Below are 19628 nucleotides of genomic sequence, written 5' to 3' on the forward strand. Positions count from 1 at the left end.
ATATGTCTGTGTGTGCATGTGTGAACTCATAAATCATGAAGATATAAACAATTGTAAACTTTAAAATAAAAATAAATATTTATATATATATACGTATATATATATATATATATATATATATATATATTGAGTACTTAAAAAAGTTGACAGAGTAAAAAGACTTTTTGTACTATTTCAACTTTCTACATCAACGTTCTTAGAAGTAAAGGTTTCTTGCAGTCAATGTGACCTTTATTTATTATAACCCCCATTTCTCAAAAACTCACATATAACATAGTCAATCATCTCTCAGTCCCTCAAAGTAAAAATAAAAAAGGAACTGCTGTCTGGTTATTGCCAGTATCCATCTCCGTCGTCAGAAAAGCTGCACGTTTTTGCTGTTGTTAAGGGCTGGAAACCAGAATCCCATTGGAGTTGCACCCTAAGGAACAAATTTAATGCTAGAAAAACATCCCGGCCATCAACCAAAAATGACGGATTGAAAATAATGTCGAGCTATCTTGGGAATCCCCCACCAGACAAGGGAACAGACTGCATTGTTTTTCTCATTTATGTGATATATAGAACAGAAAGAGGGGAAAAAATGGGCGATTTATTGGTTAGATAGGCGTATTCTATTCTATGCACAAAAGAAATATTTGAGAATAATGCGGGGATCAAGTTACATCATGACATTGTTGAAAGGCTAGGTGTTCAGATATGCAAGTCATCAGCTGTTGGTGGTATGCTTGGTTTTCAATAGATCACCCAATGCAAATTTTTCAGCAGAAATTGTGAAAGTTGCCGCATGAATATGTCAATAAACACGGTGTAATTTGTACTTGCTCGGCAGGGCAGCGAGATGAAGAAGCAAGGGGAGAGCCGGTGCACTCAGAAGACCATCTCATTGCTGAGCCCCCTGGGGACGATCCAAGTCAGTGGATGTGAGAATGGTGTGCACACCATCCAGATCCTAATGGATGTCGCACCTGCTGAAAGGTACTGTACAACAGCCGGGCTGGTGACGTGATAAACAAAGGTGTGAAATTTACAGGCAGACAGAATCCACTCCTGTGATGGAGTGCCACCATTCCTCATTGGAAGCAGGGCATTTTTGTAGATCCCACAAGAAATATCCTGAAGAAAGTTGGGCAAATATGAGCAGGCACTAGAAATACGAGGGGCACTAGAATACTGTTGGGCTCGAAATTAGATTTCTGATGGCATGTGGTTGTGATTCTTCCTGCAGTATATTTGAAATTTCAGAAAAATAACTTGTTTATTACCCTCAAGGGAGTTGATTAGAAATGATGTCTGGGAGGTCAGCTAAGGCCACAGGGAGCGTGGACTGTTCTCTCCTGTTTCTTTATGTTTCCTTCAAGTTGTATGCAGTAGTTTGAAGCGTCAACTGACTGTCAGAAATGTATTATGTGGTTGCATTTCATGGCCTTCTCATCCCTCAAAATTGTCTGAACTGAAGCGACTGAAACTGATTAAAGTCAGCATTAATAGGTACTTATTCCTTAGTTTTAAAGGTCCACGTCCTACATCTTAGATTAGTTTTGATTAGATTTAAATTAAATATCCATGTTTCACAGATTCACATTTGATAAACTTGAATGATCTGGGAAATTAAACCATTTCAAATGCATCCGGATAAGAAGTTATCCCTTTCAAAATGTAGGTTTAAATTCTAATTTATGGAAACCCATTAATGACCTTGTATATTATACCTCAACATGTGTTTCCTCCTCGACTGTCTGCTATTTCCCAAAATTCATCAAGCAGCAAAAACACTCCACTTGTTGTTAATGAGTTGAAGTGAGAAAATTAAAAATATGGAATTTTGATTATGGAAGATGTCCTGTAACCATGCGCAGGCACCTTTCTCCGTCTATTCGTGAACAGGGTTTAATTTGTGCGTTCAGGTTCAGTAGGAATATGCAAATGAATTTAATGATTCGCATCACTAGATCATTTCTCAGTTTAATATCATTTGCGATTGGTCATAAGTGGGAGCGATCGCATCACTGTCTATATGTTCTCCAAGGTGTGAGCAAGACGTCATTAGAAAAATGTTTAGATTTTATCTTGGCCAGTAAGATATGCTGTCATTGTCGTAGGAGATGGTGAAGCAGAGCCACCTCAGATGTGTTGAGTTACTCTATGTAAACAGGCATTAAGGGAGGCGAGATGAAGTGATAGAATACAGGCTTATCTTTGCAACCGGCTTTACATATAGATCTCACAAAAGCCTGCCTGTAGCAGTGATAGTTGAGATCAGGCATTTCCATTGATTTATTTATGACATATTAAACAAGGCTTTGGATGTGGGGTGGCGCAGGCTTATGAAGTCAGAGTGATAAATGATCTCTAAGAGCATATTTTGGATAAGAGAATAGATCATATCCATGCATAAAACAGACCTGCAATGCATTTCTAGGCTTACACCACTGTTTTCAGTTTTTTTTTTTTTTTGTGTGTGTGTGTGTGTGTGTGTGTGTGTGTGTCCTGCCCTGGCAGTTTAATCAACAGTATGGTGGGTCTGAATGCTCTGCAGTGTCAGGTCAGATTTGTTGTTTGTTTTTCTTTGTTGTTAAGTCTTTCATGAATCATGGAGATATGTAGTCATATTATTGAAGCTATACAAACTGCTGTTATGGGTACTAGGGTTGTCAAGATAATCCATATTTTGATATAATCAACAGACAAAGAAAAACATTCGTTAAGGATACTCATTTGCATCAAAATCATTACAAACTGACCCATTTCCGACTTACCAAGTTGGCGCACTACTTCACATAGCCCTTCTCTTTCCTGCAGAGGCTCACATGAATAATCATGGAACAGGATCAAAACAGCGAGCTGCTGCTAGAAGTTTAAAACTAGTACCATGGTAAATATGCTTGGAGAAGAGCCTTTTTGACCCTCATTAGTAAAAAAAAGGCAAATGCGTTGTCTTGACGGTTGAGGGAGCAGGATGAGAGCAGCTACCTGTAATGGACTGTCTGCATCGGGTCAAATGGGAGGAAGATGCCTCTGACTCTGCGGAGCACGAATATCCAATATCAAACCTAAAACAGATTTTATTTGTGATCAGCTGTTTTAAGACGTGTGTGTAATTTAGAGAGTTGACATGGTGTCCTGTTTCCATTCTTCCAGCCTTCAGGCATGGTTTATGATTTGAAAATAGTAAAATTATGTTTTGGTATGACCCGCTTCGGCCATAGTGGTCATTAATATTATTGTAGTTGCTCTTGAGCTTTATTAAATTTTCCTTGCACTACCCCAGCAAAAACCTTTCTCCTTGTCCCATGGCCAATCGGTGAACAGCAGTCTGTTGACGTTACATATAGTCCCTACTCAGCCCCGATCAAACCTGCTACTGAGTAGGTCCCAAAAAAGCAAGTGCTGGGATGGAAAAGCTAGTAATTGAAACACTTGCAAAATAGGCTGAGTGGAGTGGAACAGGCCCAAGTAGAGCCCAAGGAAAAGGGGCATTAAAGGCGGATGTCCTGATGTTTGAGAGGGATCTAGAAGGTTCAGTAACGCTAAATGCAACAGTGAAGGAGTAAACAATACTGATGGTATAAGCTAACATTATCTGTTTAAAATATTAGCAACGTACTGACAGCCTCATGTACAGGTCCTTCTCAAAATATTAGCATATTGTGATAAAGTTCATTATTTTCCATAATGTCATGATGAAAATTTAACATTCATATATTTTAGATTCATTGCACACTAACTGAAATATTTCAGGTCTTTTATTGTCTTAATACGGATGATTTTGGCATACAGCTCATGAAAACCCAAAATTCCTATCTCACAAAATTAGCATATCATTAAAGGGGTCTCTAAACGAGCTATGAACCTAATCATCTGAATCAACAAGTTAACTCTAAACACCTGCAAAAGATTCCTGAGGCCTTTAAAACTCCCAGCCAGGTTCAAAACCCCTATCATGGGTAAGACTGCCGACCTGACTGCTGTCCAGAAGGCCACTATTGACACCCTCAAGCAAGAGGATAAGAAACAGAAAGAAATTTCTGAACGAATAGGCTGTTCCCAGAGTGCTGTATCAAGGCACCTCAGTGGGAAGTCTGTGGGAAGGAAAAAGTGGGGCAGAAAACGCTGCACAACGAGAAGAGGTGACCGGACCCTGAGGAAGATTGTGGAGAAGGGCCGATTCCAGACCTTGGGGGACCTGCGGAAGCAGTGGACTGAGTCTGGAGTAGAAACATCTAGAGCCACCGTGCACAGGCGTGTGCAGGAAATGGGCTACAGGTGCCGCATTCCCCAGGTCAAGACACGTTTGAACCAGAAACATCGGCAGAAGCGCCTGACCTGGGCTACAGAGAAGCAGCACTGGACTGTTGCTCAGTGGTCCAAAGTACTTTTTTCAGATGAAAGCAAATTCTGCATATCATTCGGAAATCAAGGTGCCAAAGTCTGGAGGAAGACTGGGGAGAAGGAAATGCCAAAATGCCAGAAGTCCAGTGTCAAGTACCCACAGTCAGTGATGGTCTGGGGTGCCGTGTCAGCTGCTGGTGTTGGTCCACTGTGTTTTATCAAGAGCAGGGTCAATGTAGCTAGCTATCAGGAGATTTTGGAGCACTTCATGCTTCCATCTGCTGAAAAGCTTTATGGAGATGAAGATTTCATTTTTCAGCACGACCCGGCACCTGCTCACAGTGCCAAAACCACTGGTAAATGGTTTACTGACCATGGTATCACTGTGGTCAATTGGCCTGCCAACTCTCCTGACCTGAACCCCATAGAGAATCTGTGGGATATTGTGAAGAGAACGTTGAGAGACTCAAGACCCAACACTCTGGATGAGCTAAAGGCCGCTATTGAAGCATCCTGGGCCTCCATAAGACCTCAGCAGTGCCACAGGCTGATTGCCTCCATGCCACGCCGCATTGAAGCAGTCATTTCTGCAAAAGGATTCCTGACCAAGTATTGAGTGCATAACTACATGATTATTTGAAGGTTGACGTTTTTTGTATTAAAAACACTTTCCTTTTATTGGTCGGATGAAATATACTAATTTTGTGAGATAGGAATTTTGGGTTTTCATGAGCTGTATGCCAAAATCATCCGTATTAAGACAATAAAAGACCTGATATATTTCAGTTAGTGTGCAATGAATCTAAAATATATGAATGTTAAATTTTCATCATGACATTATGGAAAATAATGAACTTTATCACAATATGCTAATATTTTGAGAAGGACCTGTATGTTTCACATCAGTCCCAACATTGGAAGTGTTTCTCAACGTGCAACAACTCCGTCCTACCGCGGGTACAATTTCGAACCCAATGAAGCTGTTGAGCAGTGGAGAAAAGACGAAAAAAGACAAACAGTTCACAAGCTTACTACTCTGTTTAGTAGTCAAAGAATTAGCAGCTAGTGGGCTAATAATAAAACAAGTAAACAGCCCGGACAATTTGAGTAAAACGAACCTGCTGACAGAAACTGATCAGGGCTGCTGAATAGATGTGCACCAGTGTTGCCAGATCTCGCAAGAGAAACAAGCAACCAGCTCTACCAAAACAAGCCCAAAACAAACCCAATGGGCAACCCACCACACTGTGTAAAACAGGCAGTTTGTAAACAGTATTAATGTATACCAGTATTATGGCATTATACATAAGCAACAGCAATTCGAATTGCTTTCACCATAAATATTTTAATAACTTAAATTCTTTGAATAACTTGTACTTTTAAACTGTGATGAAAAGTGCATTTTGCATATGTAACAGCAAAATGACAGTAAACAGTCAATAAAAAACGTGTTTCAAACTCTGTTTAAAAGAAAATACACTCATGAGCCAATTCAAACAAGCTTAGTGTAAAAATAAACTACCTACCTACCTAAAGTGTTTTGCTTTATTGTGGGAAGCTGGGAGATAATCAGAAAGAAAGCCAAGCCTAAATAAGCAAGTTTACGTTAAAAAACAAGTCCAAAAAACCGTACGTATTGCCTCATGAGATTTGCAAGCGACTTTAGAAAAAAACAAGCTCAAAGTTGCTTATAATAAGCGGACTTGGCAACACTGATTTGCAAGGACCAGATCTATGTTTAAACTGTAAAAACATCTGTTTTCCAATTGTTTGCACAGCTGAATCCAATGTACACACTTTCTTTTAAGTGTTAGAGTGTCTTCTTTTTTTCTATACAGGAAAGCCACACTTTTAAGTGTTTATTTTCTAAATGAATGCTGAATTGCCTCTACCTAATAGTTTTGGGGTAATTAATACTAAGGCTGCAACTAACGAATATTTTGCTAATTTATTAATCTGTTGGCTTTTTTTCCGATTAATCGATTAATAATCGAATAGCAAAAGGCGCTTATTAGATTTTTTACAGGATTTGTACCCAGTGAAGCTAAAACTATGCCACTTGAGGAGTTCTGGATAGAGCACATTTGCAGGTTTATCATCTTAAATGGAACATGTATATATTGTTCAAATTATGCCTAATTACTGCTCTGAGTCGGTTGTTATTTTACCAAACTGCATGTTTTAGAGTTTGTATAGCTCAGTTAACAATTATTCAATTACTAAATTAGTTGACTATTACTTTAGTAATTAGTTAATCACAATTAATCCGATTAATTGTTTCAGCCCTAATTAATACAATAAAAATATTTATACACTTTTAGTTTTCTTAGGAAGAACACTGTGCCTTAAAATACGTTGCGACCGTATCGAACATGGTATCAATTTATTATTTTCGTATAATTATTTTTTGCTAAATTGTTTTTATAAAAATGCTGTATTGTCAGATAAGCTATTGTTTTTTTATAAATTAATTTGTAACTTGTAATTTCTTTTGTTTGAGTTTGTCCTGCTGTAAGCCCTCAATTTCTCCAATAAAACAACGCCGTATCTTGATTGGAGAAAAAGTAAATCTTGCATTTAAAATTCTGTATTATCCTAAATAGACTCGAATTGATGATGGAGACAATCCTTGGAAACTGACAGTATTATAATATTATTAAATGTAATTATTGTTTGCTGTTTAGCAGTACAGTTGCACAGCTTGCTGTATTAAAGTAGCCCATTTATAATGCTTAAGTTTTATTTTTACAGCAGTATTTGTTAAGCTGTGACCGTATGCACTAACAGGTGGTCTGCCAAAAAGACCAATGATTTTTTAAAATACTATTGTCACTTTTATCCTTCTTGCAATAAATATCACAAAAATTATAAAAAGTATGAATTGATATTGCCGATCCATCATAGATATGCTCAAATCCCAGCTCTGACTTAATTTAATGGTGTATTTTCTTCTGAAAGCATTGTATTTTGACCACTTTCCATTTGTTTTGGTTCTGATCTCATTTATGCTGGTTGACTTATATTAAATATGTCAGATTCTTGCCCCTGATAAAAAAAAATGACTTCTTTTTGGTAGATATTATTTACATTTCATTGAGGATATTATAGAAAATAAAATTGTGCCAAAGCGGGTACGAAACATCGTCCTAGTGGTTATGAATTGTTTCATGGTTGGTATGAAACGTTCAGATGACTTCATTATGGTGCCAGCCGGCTACGGAACAACCCAAACTGCCAAAGGTACGAAATAGTAAAAAAATTAAATGGCCTGAACCAAACAAAGATGGTGGGTTAAGCCAGGAAATCAACAGTCTCTGCGTTAATTTCCACTTTTCCTAATCAGTTTATGTAATTTCATGAATTATGGAGATACAGTGGGAAGAACAAGTATTTGATACACTGCCGCTTTTGCAGATTTTTGCATTTGCAAAGCATGTAGAAGTCTTTAATTTTTATCATAGGTACTCTTCAACTGTGAGTGGGGGTAGATATTATTTATTGGAATCAGATAGCCACATATAAAAAAATACCTGAACTCTTCGATCATCAAAGTGCGTCTGAAACGTCCTGCAGAAGACGACAGCATCTTAATTTCTGGGAAGTCAGGTACGAAACTACCAATGCGCCAAAGGTACTTGCAGGTGTTGCCAGGGAAGCAACGGCTGAAGCCAGAACATGCTGGTCAGTTTGTCCTTTCACCCTTTTTTGGGTACAAATTGGACCCGACCACCACAGGACATTTTCTAACGCCCATGAAAACCACCCATACATTCATTTCCTGTGTCCGTTTCTTCCATACAGGGTCGCGGGGGAGCTGCCTATCTCCAGTAGTCTACGGGCACACCCTGGACAGGTCGCCAGTCTATCACATGGCCACACAGAGACACACAGGACAAACAATCATGCACACACCCATTCATTCTTAAGGGCAATTTAGAGAGACCAATTAACCTAACAGTCATGTTTTTGGACTTTGGGAGGAAGCCGGAGTATCCGGAGAGAAACCACACATGCACGGGGAGAACATGCAAACTCCTCGCTGCAAGGCAACAGTGCTACTAACTGCAACAACATGGAGCCTACTATGAAAACCATCAATTTAAATTAATTTTCTATAGCCTATTCTTACTGTACTGCAAAGACATGTGGTTATCTGATTCTGATAAATAATATCTACCAGAAGGAGGTCGCATAGAGTTGTTTTGGTCTGAACATTGGGTCATAATCTCTCAGATTTTATCATAGTGAACCCATGAATCAGAACCAATATAAATGGAAGTGGAAATTAAAATATTCTTAAGATTTTAAAATGGGACAAAGGGTGTTATGAATTGCTGACGAGGCACATTGATCAGGAGCCATCCCAATAACAGTGGCAAACAAAGGAAAACCAAAATAACAAAAGAAAGGGAAAAAATAAGATGATTTAATGTTGATGTTTTTAAATGCATTATTGGTTGGTGTTGGAGCAGCTGGAGCACAAACATAACAAAAAGCATTTGTGGCATTGATAGATATATATTGATAAATGCCATTATAGCTACATAAATGCCCTTGAAGTATTGCTTACGCACCATGACCGTCAGCTCTTTATAATAGAAATGTCTCCATCCCCTTTTGCTTCCTAACTGATCTTAGGAGCATTTCCTGAAATCAGCCTCCTCTGCCAGTCTAACGACAGCCCTGAAGGCGCCATCAGATGAACAAATTCATTACATCTCAACAACCCCTGTTGGGGCCTTAACCCATCAGCCTTCATTTTAACCAGTTTTACCAATGTTTAGTTTTTAACATTGCCTCAGTCACAGAAAAAAAAAAAAAAAAGGTTTGCATTTTGTTTACAGGAGATTACGGCTATCTGAAATATGATTCTTCTTGCCTCATTCACAAAGAGCACAGACATGCAATACAAAGGAAATCATAGAGCACTTTTTTTATTAGTGTGAAAAATGAAAAAAGGCCTGGACTCCTGCCCCGAGACATTTTGTGAGCATATTATTTTACAATGCTTTGATCAATTTGTCTGTCAAGCTGGCTGAGATGTGGGGGAGTGGGAAAAAAGCAATTTAGCTTGTGAGGTCCTCAATAGAAATGTACTGCAGGAGCCGGTGTATGACATGTTGCATTAGAACCTGAGTAGCCTTTATTGCCTGATAATGTCGCGAGGCAATGCTGATATCAATCACGCTTTAACAGCCATGTGTGATGTGTTTTTATGAAAAGATGAAAAATAAAGTATGAAGCATTTCTTGGAAAATAATTGATTTAATTCTGAGCTGGGGGAGTTCTTGTTTTAACAACATAAAAATGTTGGGGGAAAAAAAAAAACAGGCATAAAATCTGTTAGAAGCTCAAAATTGTTAAGAGCAAGCTCTTTGCATAAGCCTCTATAGAAAATTGTAATTAATTTTACACGGATAAACACTTCTCTCTCATTTGCATATAGATATAAACAATATATTTGTGCATGTGAATTCCCTTCACACTTGGGTCATGTGATCAGCCTAAAATCCTAAGTGGCTAAAACCAAAATTATCATTATACTTCCCCGGCCATAAATCCCCCTCCCCTCCCCCCCCTTCTTTTCTCTGACACAAAGCCTTATAAATCTGTGTCTGATTTTTTTCACATTGCACATTGTTTTTAGTTAATGATTTTCATCTGTTTGTTGTTGCTGTGATAGCGGGGAAATGTACCATATGCTCCGGCAAAAGACAAATGATTAGCAAATGAAATTCTGGACAGCTGTCTGACTGAAAGCATTTGGTTGATAGCATTCTGCTACCATAATTAGCTTAAGCTTTGGGTTAATTAACTTTCTACCTGGATATGCATAATAATAGCATTCTGTAAAAAGCCAAGGAGCTTTCCACTATATCAGCTGCAAAGGCTTGTTTTTTTTATTTTATTTTGCATTTCGGCGGCATATTTCAATTTCAAGAGGCGATTTAGCTCGGGAGCATCGTCAAATATTGTAGATTTTACTCCCCAAGCCAGATAATTCTGAAACAATAGGAGTGTATTATGTGGCAGAAATGCCATTTCTGAATGTAATTAAAGCGGATGAAAGCAATCACCGATTTTTAAATGCTTTTGTCTAGCATGAGGCCTACTTGTTAAAAAAAAAAAAATAACCATCAAGAGGAGAAAAGAGGCAGGAGAACCCCCAAGTCCTTCTATAAGAGGCCTTTGAGACTGAAGTGAAGTACAACAGTAATTAGTCTTTTGTATGAATTTGCTGGCCATGGTCATGATTAGTTAAGCATATGAGAGGACTGCAGGACTGCACTGCTCTTAAGGAGGAGGGTGTTAAAGTCTGTTTATCACCAGTTATCCTCACAGCTTTCCATTATCACCGACAACAGTGGATGAGGCCTGAGAACCGCCTAATTGTTCCGAGGTTGGAGTGTTTTTGTGTCAAACCCGTCACCCCGGTCACATTGGCATTCATAAGCAGCCAGACACTTTCCATCTACCCAGCCCTAATACCCAAGCTGTCACAACAGCTTTTACACACTACCAGCGCTAGTGTGAAATATCTGAGGTGATGCATTTATCGTTTTTCTCACACTCGTGTCGTGTTGTGAATCAGTGTCCTGCTTGGCGCTGAATAGCGGTATGGTAAATGTATTTCCCTGTTTGGGACCTGTTTACACGATGTGCTCACATGCTGGGAACCATAACCACAACTTATTTTCCGCTATAGTTTCTTTCTGGATCTGTAATATTTAGGTTGGCCGAAGGCATTTCCAGAACAATTTTAGAATACATGAACTGTGTCCTGGTTAAATCCCTTATTAGATTTTGACAAAACGTTGCAACCAAATCCCTAAGATCCACTTTAAAGGATTACAAAGAAAGACTGGCTGCATGGAATGAAGACTTAAAGGAATAGGCAAAGACTAAAGAACCAGAAATACAATACCGTAATTGCGATTCTAATTCTAAAAATAGATATTATTATGACCATACCAGTTACAGTCCACCCATAATTGTCTTTTAGTTGTTTTTTTTTTTTTTATCGCTTCGCAGTGTCTCAACCACTCTGTTACCTTTAGTATCTCAGGCAATAAAAAAACACATAAGGTGTGGTCATTAGGGAACGTCAGGGTCCATCCAACTAGCCAGAAACAGCACATCATTGATATGCACGGTGTCAAGTCATGACACTGGAAATCTAAATAATATGCTACAGCATTCCTTTGCAATTGCAATAATGCACACACTTATATTGCTATGACTATTGTGATTTGATTTATTGTACAGCCAAAATATACATGCCTATACTTGGAAGCCATATTTTTGCCCAAATCTTTATTTAAACATAACATGAGAATATAGTTTTACAATAAGAAGATGTTGTATCTAAAAAGACCTAAAACCAGTAACTTGGATCAAAAATACAGTAGAAAAGCAGGGACATTTTTGTTTTGTGTGTTGTTCCCTGTTGTTTTGCATTCTAGCTGTTCTGCATTTGGAGCACATACAGGTCCTTCTCAAAATATTAGCATATTGTGATAAAGTTCATTATTTTCCATAATGTCATGATGAAAAATTAACATTCATATATTTTAGATTCATTGCACACTAACTGAAATATTTCAGGTCTTTTATTGTCTTAATACGGATGATTTTGGCGTACAGCTCATGAAAACCCAAAATTCCTATCTCACAAAATTAGCATATTTCATCCGACCAATAAAAGAAAAGTGTTTTTAATACAAAAAACGTCAACCTTCAAATAATCATGTACAGTTATGCACTCAATACTTAGTCGGGAATCCTTTTGCAGAAATGACTGCTTCAATGCGGCGTGGCATGGAGGCAATCAGCCTGTGGCACTGCTGAGGTCTTATGGAGGCCCAGGATGCTTCAATAGCGGCCTTTAGCTCATCCAGAGTGTTGGGTCTTGAGTCTCTCAACGTTCTCTTCACAATATCCCACAGATTCTCTATGGGGTTCAGGTCAGGAGAGTTGGCAGGCCAATTGAGCACAGTGATACCATGGTCAGTAAACCATTTACCAGTGGTTTTGGCACTGTGAGCAGGTGCCAGGTCGTGCTGAAAAATGAAATCTTCATCTCAATAAAGCTTTTCAGCAGATGGAAGCATGAAGTGCTCCAAAATCTCCTGATAGCTAGCTGCATTGACCCTGCTCTTGATAAAACACAGTGGACCAACACCAGCAGCTGACACGGCACCCCAGACCATCACTGACTGTGGCTACTTGACACTGGACTTCTGGCATTTTGGCATTTCCTTCTCCCCAGTCTTCCTCCAGACTCTGGCACCTTGATTTCCGAATGACATGCAGAATTTGCTTTCATCCGAAAAAAGTACTTTGGACCACTGAGCAACAGTCCAGTGCTGCTTCTCTGTAGCCCAGGTCAGGCGCTTCTGCTGCTGTTTCTGGTTCAAAAGTGGCTTGACCTGGGGAATGCGGCACCTGTAGCCCATTTCCTGCACACGCCTGTGCACGGTGGCTCTGGATGTTTCTACTCCAGACTCAGTCCACTGCTTCCGCAGGTCCCCCAAGGTCTGGAATCGGCCCTTCTCCACAATCTTCCTCAGGGTCCGGTCACCTCTTCTCGTGCAGCATTTTCTGCCACACTTTTTCCTTCCCACAGACTTCCCACTGAGGTGACTTGATACAGCACTCTGGGAACAGTCTATTTGTTCAGAAATTTCTTTCTGTGTCTTACCCTCTTGCTTGAGGGTGTCAATAGTGGCCTTCTGGACAGCAGTCAGGTCGGCAGTCTTACCCATGATTGGGGTTTTGAGTGATGAACCAGGCTGGGAGTTTTAAAGGCCTCAGGAATCTTTTGCAGGTGTTTAGAGTTAACTCGTTAATTCAGATGATTAGGTTCATAGCTCGTTTAGAGACCCTTTTAATGATATGCTAATTTTGTGAGATAGGAATTTTGGGTTTTCATGAGCTGTATGCCAAAATCATCCGTATTAAGACAATAAAAGACCTGAAATATTTCAGTTAGTGTGCAATGAATCTAAAATATATGAATGTTAAATTTTCATCATGACATTATGGAAAATAATGAACTTTATCACAATATGCTAATATTTTGAGAAGGACCTGTAGATACAACTAGAGTCCTAGAGTGGAAATACATGGTGTGTTGAAAAGAACTGTGTGAATATCGTTAAGCCAAAAGTTTATGCATTGATAATTAGGAAGTACATACAAAATTTTCAACATAACCCTTTTTTTTATGAAATGTAAATATTGACAAATTATTGTGTTGAAACGAGAAAACAAACTGACTCTCCAGCAGACTGTGGGCGAGAGGCAGGGTACACCCTGCACAGGTTGCCAATCCATCGCACGGCAACATAGAGACACGCAGGACAAACAACCATGCACACACTCATTCATACCTAAGGGCAATTTAGAGAGATCAATTAACCTAACAGTCATGTTTTTGGACTGTGGTATGCAAACTCCATTCAGAAAGACCCCCAGCCGGTACACACACACACTCACACACACACACAGACATATATATATGTGTGTGTAAATGGGCGTTATGGTTAGAACGTTATTATTTTATTTTATTTTATTCTATTCTGAACTTGTGGCCTGGTATATCTGTCTAGATCAGCCCTAAAGTTGACTTTTTATTAATTAATGAAAGAACACATTTATAGATTAAACACACTTTTGTGAAATGCTTACATGTGTAACTAAAATGCTTTGTCATACAAACTGCAAACTGCTGAAAAATTGAATGAAATCATCAATAAAGCAGCGGGGAGACTTTTTGACGTACTCCCTTTAGAAAACATGTATGAATTATTCATTGTGTAATGATATTCAGATGATTTTTTTGTTCTATTTTTATGGCCGCCTCAGAATATTGTTTTGCATGTTTTGAAGTGTAGTACTCAGCTGCGTATTCATTAAGGTGCTGCTCCCACTGGCCCTTGGACCCATCTGTGCTCTATGTTTGTGCCCCCATCTCCCGGGACCCTCCCAATCAGGCTGCATGTGCCATTTCCTGTGTAAACCAACACCTGTGCAACACACTACCTGTAAACCGCCCCACGCAGACGAGACACTGACATTCGCTAGGATGAAATTCTGCAAATGTTGTGGTTTTCTAAAGCAGAACCTCCAGGGTGAGGCTGGGAGCCAAATGAGAGTTGCCGCTCAGAACTAAAAGCAGCTCCTGCATTTTCCTCTCCCCCACCCTTTCCCTGCTGTCGACCGTGAAGTTTCCAGCATGAGGCAAGTTTGTTTTAGAACTTGATTGGATTCTGTATCTGCAACGCACAGAAGTGTACAGCGTGCGACATACTACAGCAATATGCAGAGAGTTGATTCCGCTCTGACATCTTGGAGAGGAGTACGAGTCAATTATGCCCAAGTGTTGTTATTGCTTATCTTCCTGTGGCACCAAACAAGGATTTAGTCAAGGATTTAGGGGTGAGGGGGCGGCGGTGGGGATCATGGTAAGCGGTTCACAACAAAACACTCAAAACTCTTGGGAGCGGGCACTGATTTAAAAATAAATTACAGAAGACGAAGCGCTAACACTCAAGGGCCCTCAGCAGTGCTGGCGTACACAGGTGAAGATTAGCCTCCTCCCTAATCAGAGGAACAAGGCAGTAATTTGCTCTGAACACAGACAGTAATTAGGACTTGGTGACACTGGATTCCCATAATGCCTTTGTGCTTGATGTGGTCAAATTTTGACAGAGGCTATCCATGCAGGGTCACTGTCCCCTCAGTCTCTTGGCCCTCCTCAGATGAGTCTCTAAAAGGTCCCTGCAGTTACAGGGGATCCCTAATGTACTTTATGCCTCCCTCACTGGCTCCTTACTATTCGGGTAATTGGAATCTCTTACTGTGGCACTTGAGAATAGAGGCTAAAAACGCTATTTGAAACTGCTCAGTACTCTGTTGTAGATAAACATTGCAGCGTCAGGGTGTGGATACACTACATAATGGAGTAAGAGTTAAGGCTCTGGTAATACATGCCTTCACTGACTCCTGTGGCTAGCCAACTGGGAGAAGACCTAATTGTTGTGTGCATTGTTGCCTGCTCTGCAGTATTTCACCACCACCTTTATGTATTGGATTGAGCGTGCGGCCTCTTCCGTGGACATTGGCTAATAAGTTGCTGGATATCAGGAGAGCAGTTTATCTGGCCTAGTTGTTTTTATTTGGAAACAGCTGAGCACAAGACACACTATCTCTCTCTCTCTCTCTCTCTCTCTCTCTGTCTCTCTCTCTCTCTCTCACAAAGCAGAATAGGAAGCATTTCTTAAAGCTTACCAGTACTGAGATACGCATCTGATCTCAAATGGTTGAACGCCCCGCATCGAGCAAGTGGCTTACAATTGTATCACAGCCTTCTGCTTAGAGACCATCAGAATCTTGACATTCATAGAGACATGCTGTATTTTTTTCCCCCTTCTTAGACAGTCATTTTAGGCTTTTTTCATGCTCTCTTGAGTCTTTGACGTCTCTGAGTTAAGTATCTGCAGCTATAAGGCTGAGGAAAAATATTGAACGGCTCTTGGCCTTTTCTATTTCATCCTCTGACCCGCCATGTTACCCATGATCGGTGAAGGAGAACTCTGGCAGGCTGTGTCAAAAGTGACAGCCGATCGAGTCAGGATGAGCGCCATCACGCTTCAGAGGATGGAGGCTTCACTTCGGAGTTTTTCCCCTTTTTTGTGCGATACACCATTACACCCTTCGCCAGATCCCTTTCAATTAGATCCTGTGGTTAACCTGTTTCATTCTTACGTCTATAGCTGATAGAAAAAGTCTTACTGAAGTCTTGTAAACCTGGAGATACCAAATGTTTCAATGAAATGGACTGTTTTAATGACAAATATTCTCTTGTTTACCTTTGTCTCATTGTTTCATTGATTGATGGAATGACCTTCAACATTACATAAATGCTCAATTCATTCTTTATATTAGAGTTGAAAAATAGGTGGAACTCTAGATGACTCCCACTTTACGCAACAATGATTTATGGTAATTGGAAATTGATTGTGACAGGAGCACAGTATTAGAAATTTTCTCAAATCACTATCTCGTATCAGGGGAAATATTCTTTTTAGTGCAGCAGATCTGCTGCTAGTTTCGAATTAGTTTCTTATTTCCTTACCTGTGATTGAATAAAAAATGGCCGAAGGACACTAAAGAAGTATGATTTACGCAGTCAAAGAATAATGAAAGAGCACTTCTACTTTAACTTGGTTTGTGCTGTTTATTTGAACTTAAATGCAATTATTGAAGCATTGTTATCGCAAGGCATAATTACCAATATCAAAGGATGCCAAGATTTTAAAATGAAACAGTTTCAAAACTAGTAAGGTTTTCCATCATACTCTTCCTTTCAGTTTCAAGTCATTTTAATGAGATTTTAGAGAAAGTGCTGGTGAAAACAATGTTTTCTTGGGCTGTATGGTGCAACACTACCCAGTTGCTTCACAGTGCTGGTCAGCTGGCTGAAAGAAGACTTCTAATTTCTCTACTGCTTACAAGAAAGTTAAACTGTGCTGTTTGGAAATATTTCATCCTGGAAAACACAGGCAGCCCTGGTGTTCAAACAGTGTTAACGTTTTTAAGGTAACACTGTTTATAAAAATCATCATGGGTTACAAGCTATAGTTAAACCCAGAGTTATTCATAGTCCTGGCATATTGACATTTATAATTATTTCAATTTAACCAAGAAGTTTGTTTAAGATAGTAAATGAGACAGAGATCTTTTAAAAGATCATCAGTAAAAGTAAAATGAGTTTCAATGTAACATAATATCAAATTTTGTTTACATTTGATTTAAAAATGCTGTGGTAAAATTAATTAATTCCCTTCTCAATAATCTTTACAGCAGTTAAAGCCGTCTTTTAATTGCTGACCAGCTTTTTGCACGTCTCCATTGGTATTTTAATGATTCATCTTTAGTGATGAGCTCCACGTTTTTGAGGTTGGAATGCCTCTTTTCGATCACCCTAATTTTTAGCTCCCTCCACAGATTCTCTATCAGATTTAAGTAGGGACTCTGGTTGAGCTGCTCCAAAACGTTAATATTACTTTGAGTCAGAAGAAACATGTTGGTAAAACAGGCATGATTGCCCGACTGGTTAACCGGCTAATATTAGCTTATCTCAGGGTTACTCTATGAAGAAAAGAATAGTTAATGGCTTTCATATTACAAAGAGTTTACTTGAAACCTACTAAGAATTGTAGTGGGTGTTATAATAATTACCTCAATCTATATCAAAATGTGCCATAATATTGTTTAGACTGTAACAGTAATATGTCACAGTATGAATAATTGTTGCATTTTTTATATTAATCAGTTAAATGATGCTTTGTTTTTATTTTATGTTACGACCTTGATATCAAGATATTTTTACTCAAAGTTATCATACATTGAAAATCCCCCCTCCCCCATCCAAATGAATGTTACTTTCACAATAAAGAAAAAGTTTGCGTTTTTTACTTCATTTTAGAAAATGATGTCAAATTTCATTTGAAAGGGTGCAGTTATTAATGTGTCAGACTGGCCTCTTTAAAGACCATATGACGAGTCTGTGATTCACTGAAGCGTCTGGAAATGTTGCAGGAGCTCCATCTTCCACAGCCCATATGCTCTTTAAAAACAATCCCCCATTGCACCAAGAGGTGACAGACTTCAGCTCCACTGATGTTGTTCCTCTTCCATTTATTTATTTATATTTGCTGTTGTTTACCAGCCATAACATGTCCTGCATTGCATTAAGTTTTACCACTGTCAATGTTGTGCCACTGAGGCACCTTTTAAAACTTACGCCAGCAAAAGGAGGGGGTTGAATTAGCCATGGTGACAAGTCTGAGGCGTGAGCGGGGGGTGGGGGGTCAAAGGTGCCAAGCCTTAAGCAAAGGTGCACTAGCCTTTGTCCGGTAGATTGTAAGGGCCTGCAGGTCCAACAGGAACATTTCCACACACAATATCCCCAAGCTGTCAGTGTGCAGCGTCTGGAACATCCTCTCAGAGAGAAAGAGGAGATGTGGAGGGGTAGAGGAGGAGGAAGAGGTGGGAGGATGCTAGTTGGTGATGGTGGGGTAGAAAGGGAATGGTGGCCTGAAGATTCTAACTGAGAGAAAGTAGACAGAGGGTGTTGGGGAGCCAAAAGAGCTGGTGTGGGAGGATAGAGAAATAGAGAGGGGGTGAAATGAGGAGGGAGAGCTAGGGGAGGAAGGAGGAGTGAGGGGATAGAAAGGAGAGACAATGACAAGTAGGGGCTGGCTGGGCACTCACCCATGCCGACAGAGATTGCCATGAGCCATAGCCATTGTTTGAGCGGGTCTCAGCGCAGAGCCCGCTGGTGGGTTACCGAGTTCTCCACCTCTCAGCTATAAACTGCTGCGAGGTTTATTTAGAAATGAGAGTATTTACACCTTTTACTGTATTTACACCCACTGTTAAACGGCACCCAGGAGGTTTCCATCACACAGCCACAAACTAGCAGGCAGAGCGGCCCTCTGAAAACTGACCTGCTCAGTCATAACAGTCCAGTAAACCTCAGCTTCACGTGTCCAATATAAAGCGTCGCTCAAACGGTGACCTGCAGAAGTGTAAAAACACTTTAGGGCCACGTTGTTACGGCAGGCAGGAGGGAGACAGCCTGTGTGTTTAACAAAGTAAATGTATATTATTAATACCATACAGGATAAACCAATTTTGAAAAAAGGGGGCACTTAAATGGCGATATTATTTATTTATAAGTCCTGTACACTAGTTAATGGAATTGGCGGCCTGCTTTAGAATCCGCAACGCAGCTTGAGGTCCACTTTGAAGTAATACACATGTTAAGTGAGGACCTTCCCAGTAGGGTCTTTAAGTGTCAAATATGGGTCAGTCTGCTTGCGTTGACCTGGGGGGGTGGTCAGCAGCAGAGAGAAACTCAGCTGTTAAGTGATGCCAACTCAACCATCGGCAAATCCCTCCAAGCATCTACGCATGCTAAGATGCACGTCCAAGTGCAGTGCTCTACTGGCCAGCACCACTCTGTCCAAAAAGATAAATAAAGTAAATAAATAAATCCATTTTTTCTTGTCATGAGCTCTAAACAAAACCCAAGCAGAGTTGAAACGGTTGTTAAGGCTCTTAACTTTTTCTGACTACTAAAAACCCTTTTTGCTGTGGTTGGTTTTTGAAACACTGGGCTTTACTGCTTCTTTTTTAATATTTGTTTTGTGTATTTGTTCCTGTTTTTTTTTTGTTTTTTTTTACTTTTCTGCTGTTTGCGCAGCTGATAAACTGGAGAAGCCGTG

At 39.6% G+C, this 19628-nt stretch overlaps 1 protein-coding gene across 1 annotated transcript in view; it reads left to right on the top strand.

Moving 5' to 3' along the window:
* The window catches only part of mgmt (O-6-methylguanine-DNA methyltransferase), a 34381-nt gene that overhangs the window by 2043 nt on the left and 12710 nt on the right, over window positions 1–19628 (top strand). The window contains exon 2 of the mRNA XM_047350980.1: window positions 833–978. Coding sequence (XP_047206936.1) covers window positions 833–978 — 146 coding nt within the window. The remainder of the gene's footprint in view (window positions 1–832; window positions 979–19628) is intronic.

This window comes from Girardinichthys multiradiatus, chromosome 22 (genome assembly GCF_021462225.1).
Source record: "Girardinichthys multiradiatus isolate DD_20200921_A chromosome 22, DD_fGirMul_XY1, whole genome shotgun sequence".
Lineage (NCBI taxonomy): Eukaryota > Metazoa > Chordata > Actinopteri > Cyprinodontiformes > Goodeidae > Girardinichthys > Girardinichthys multiradiatus.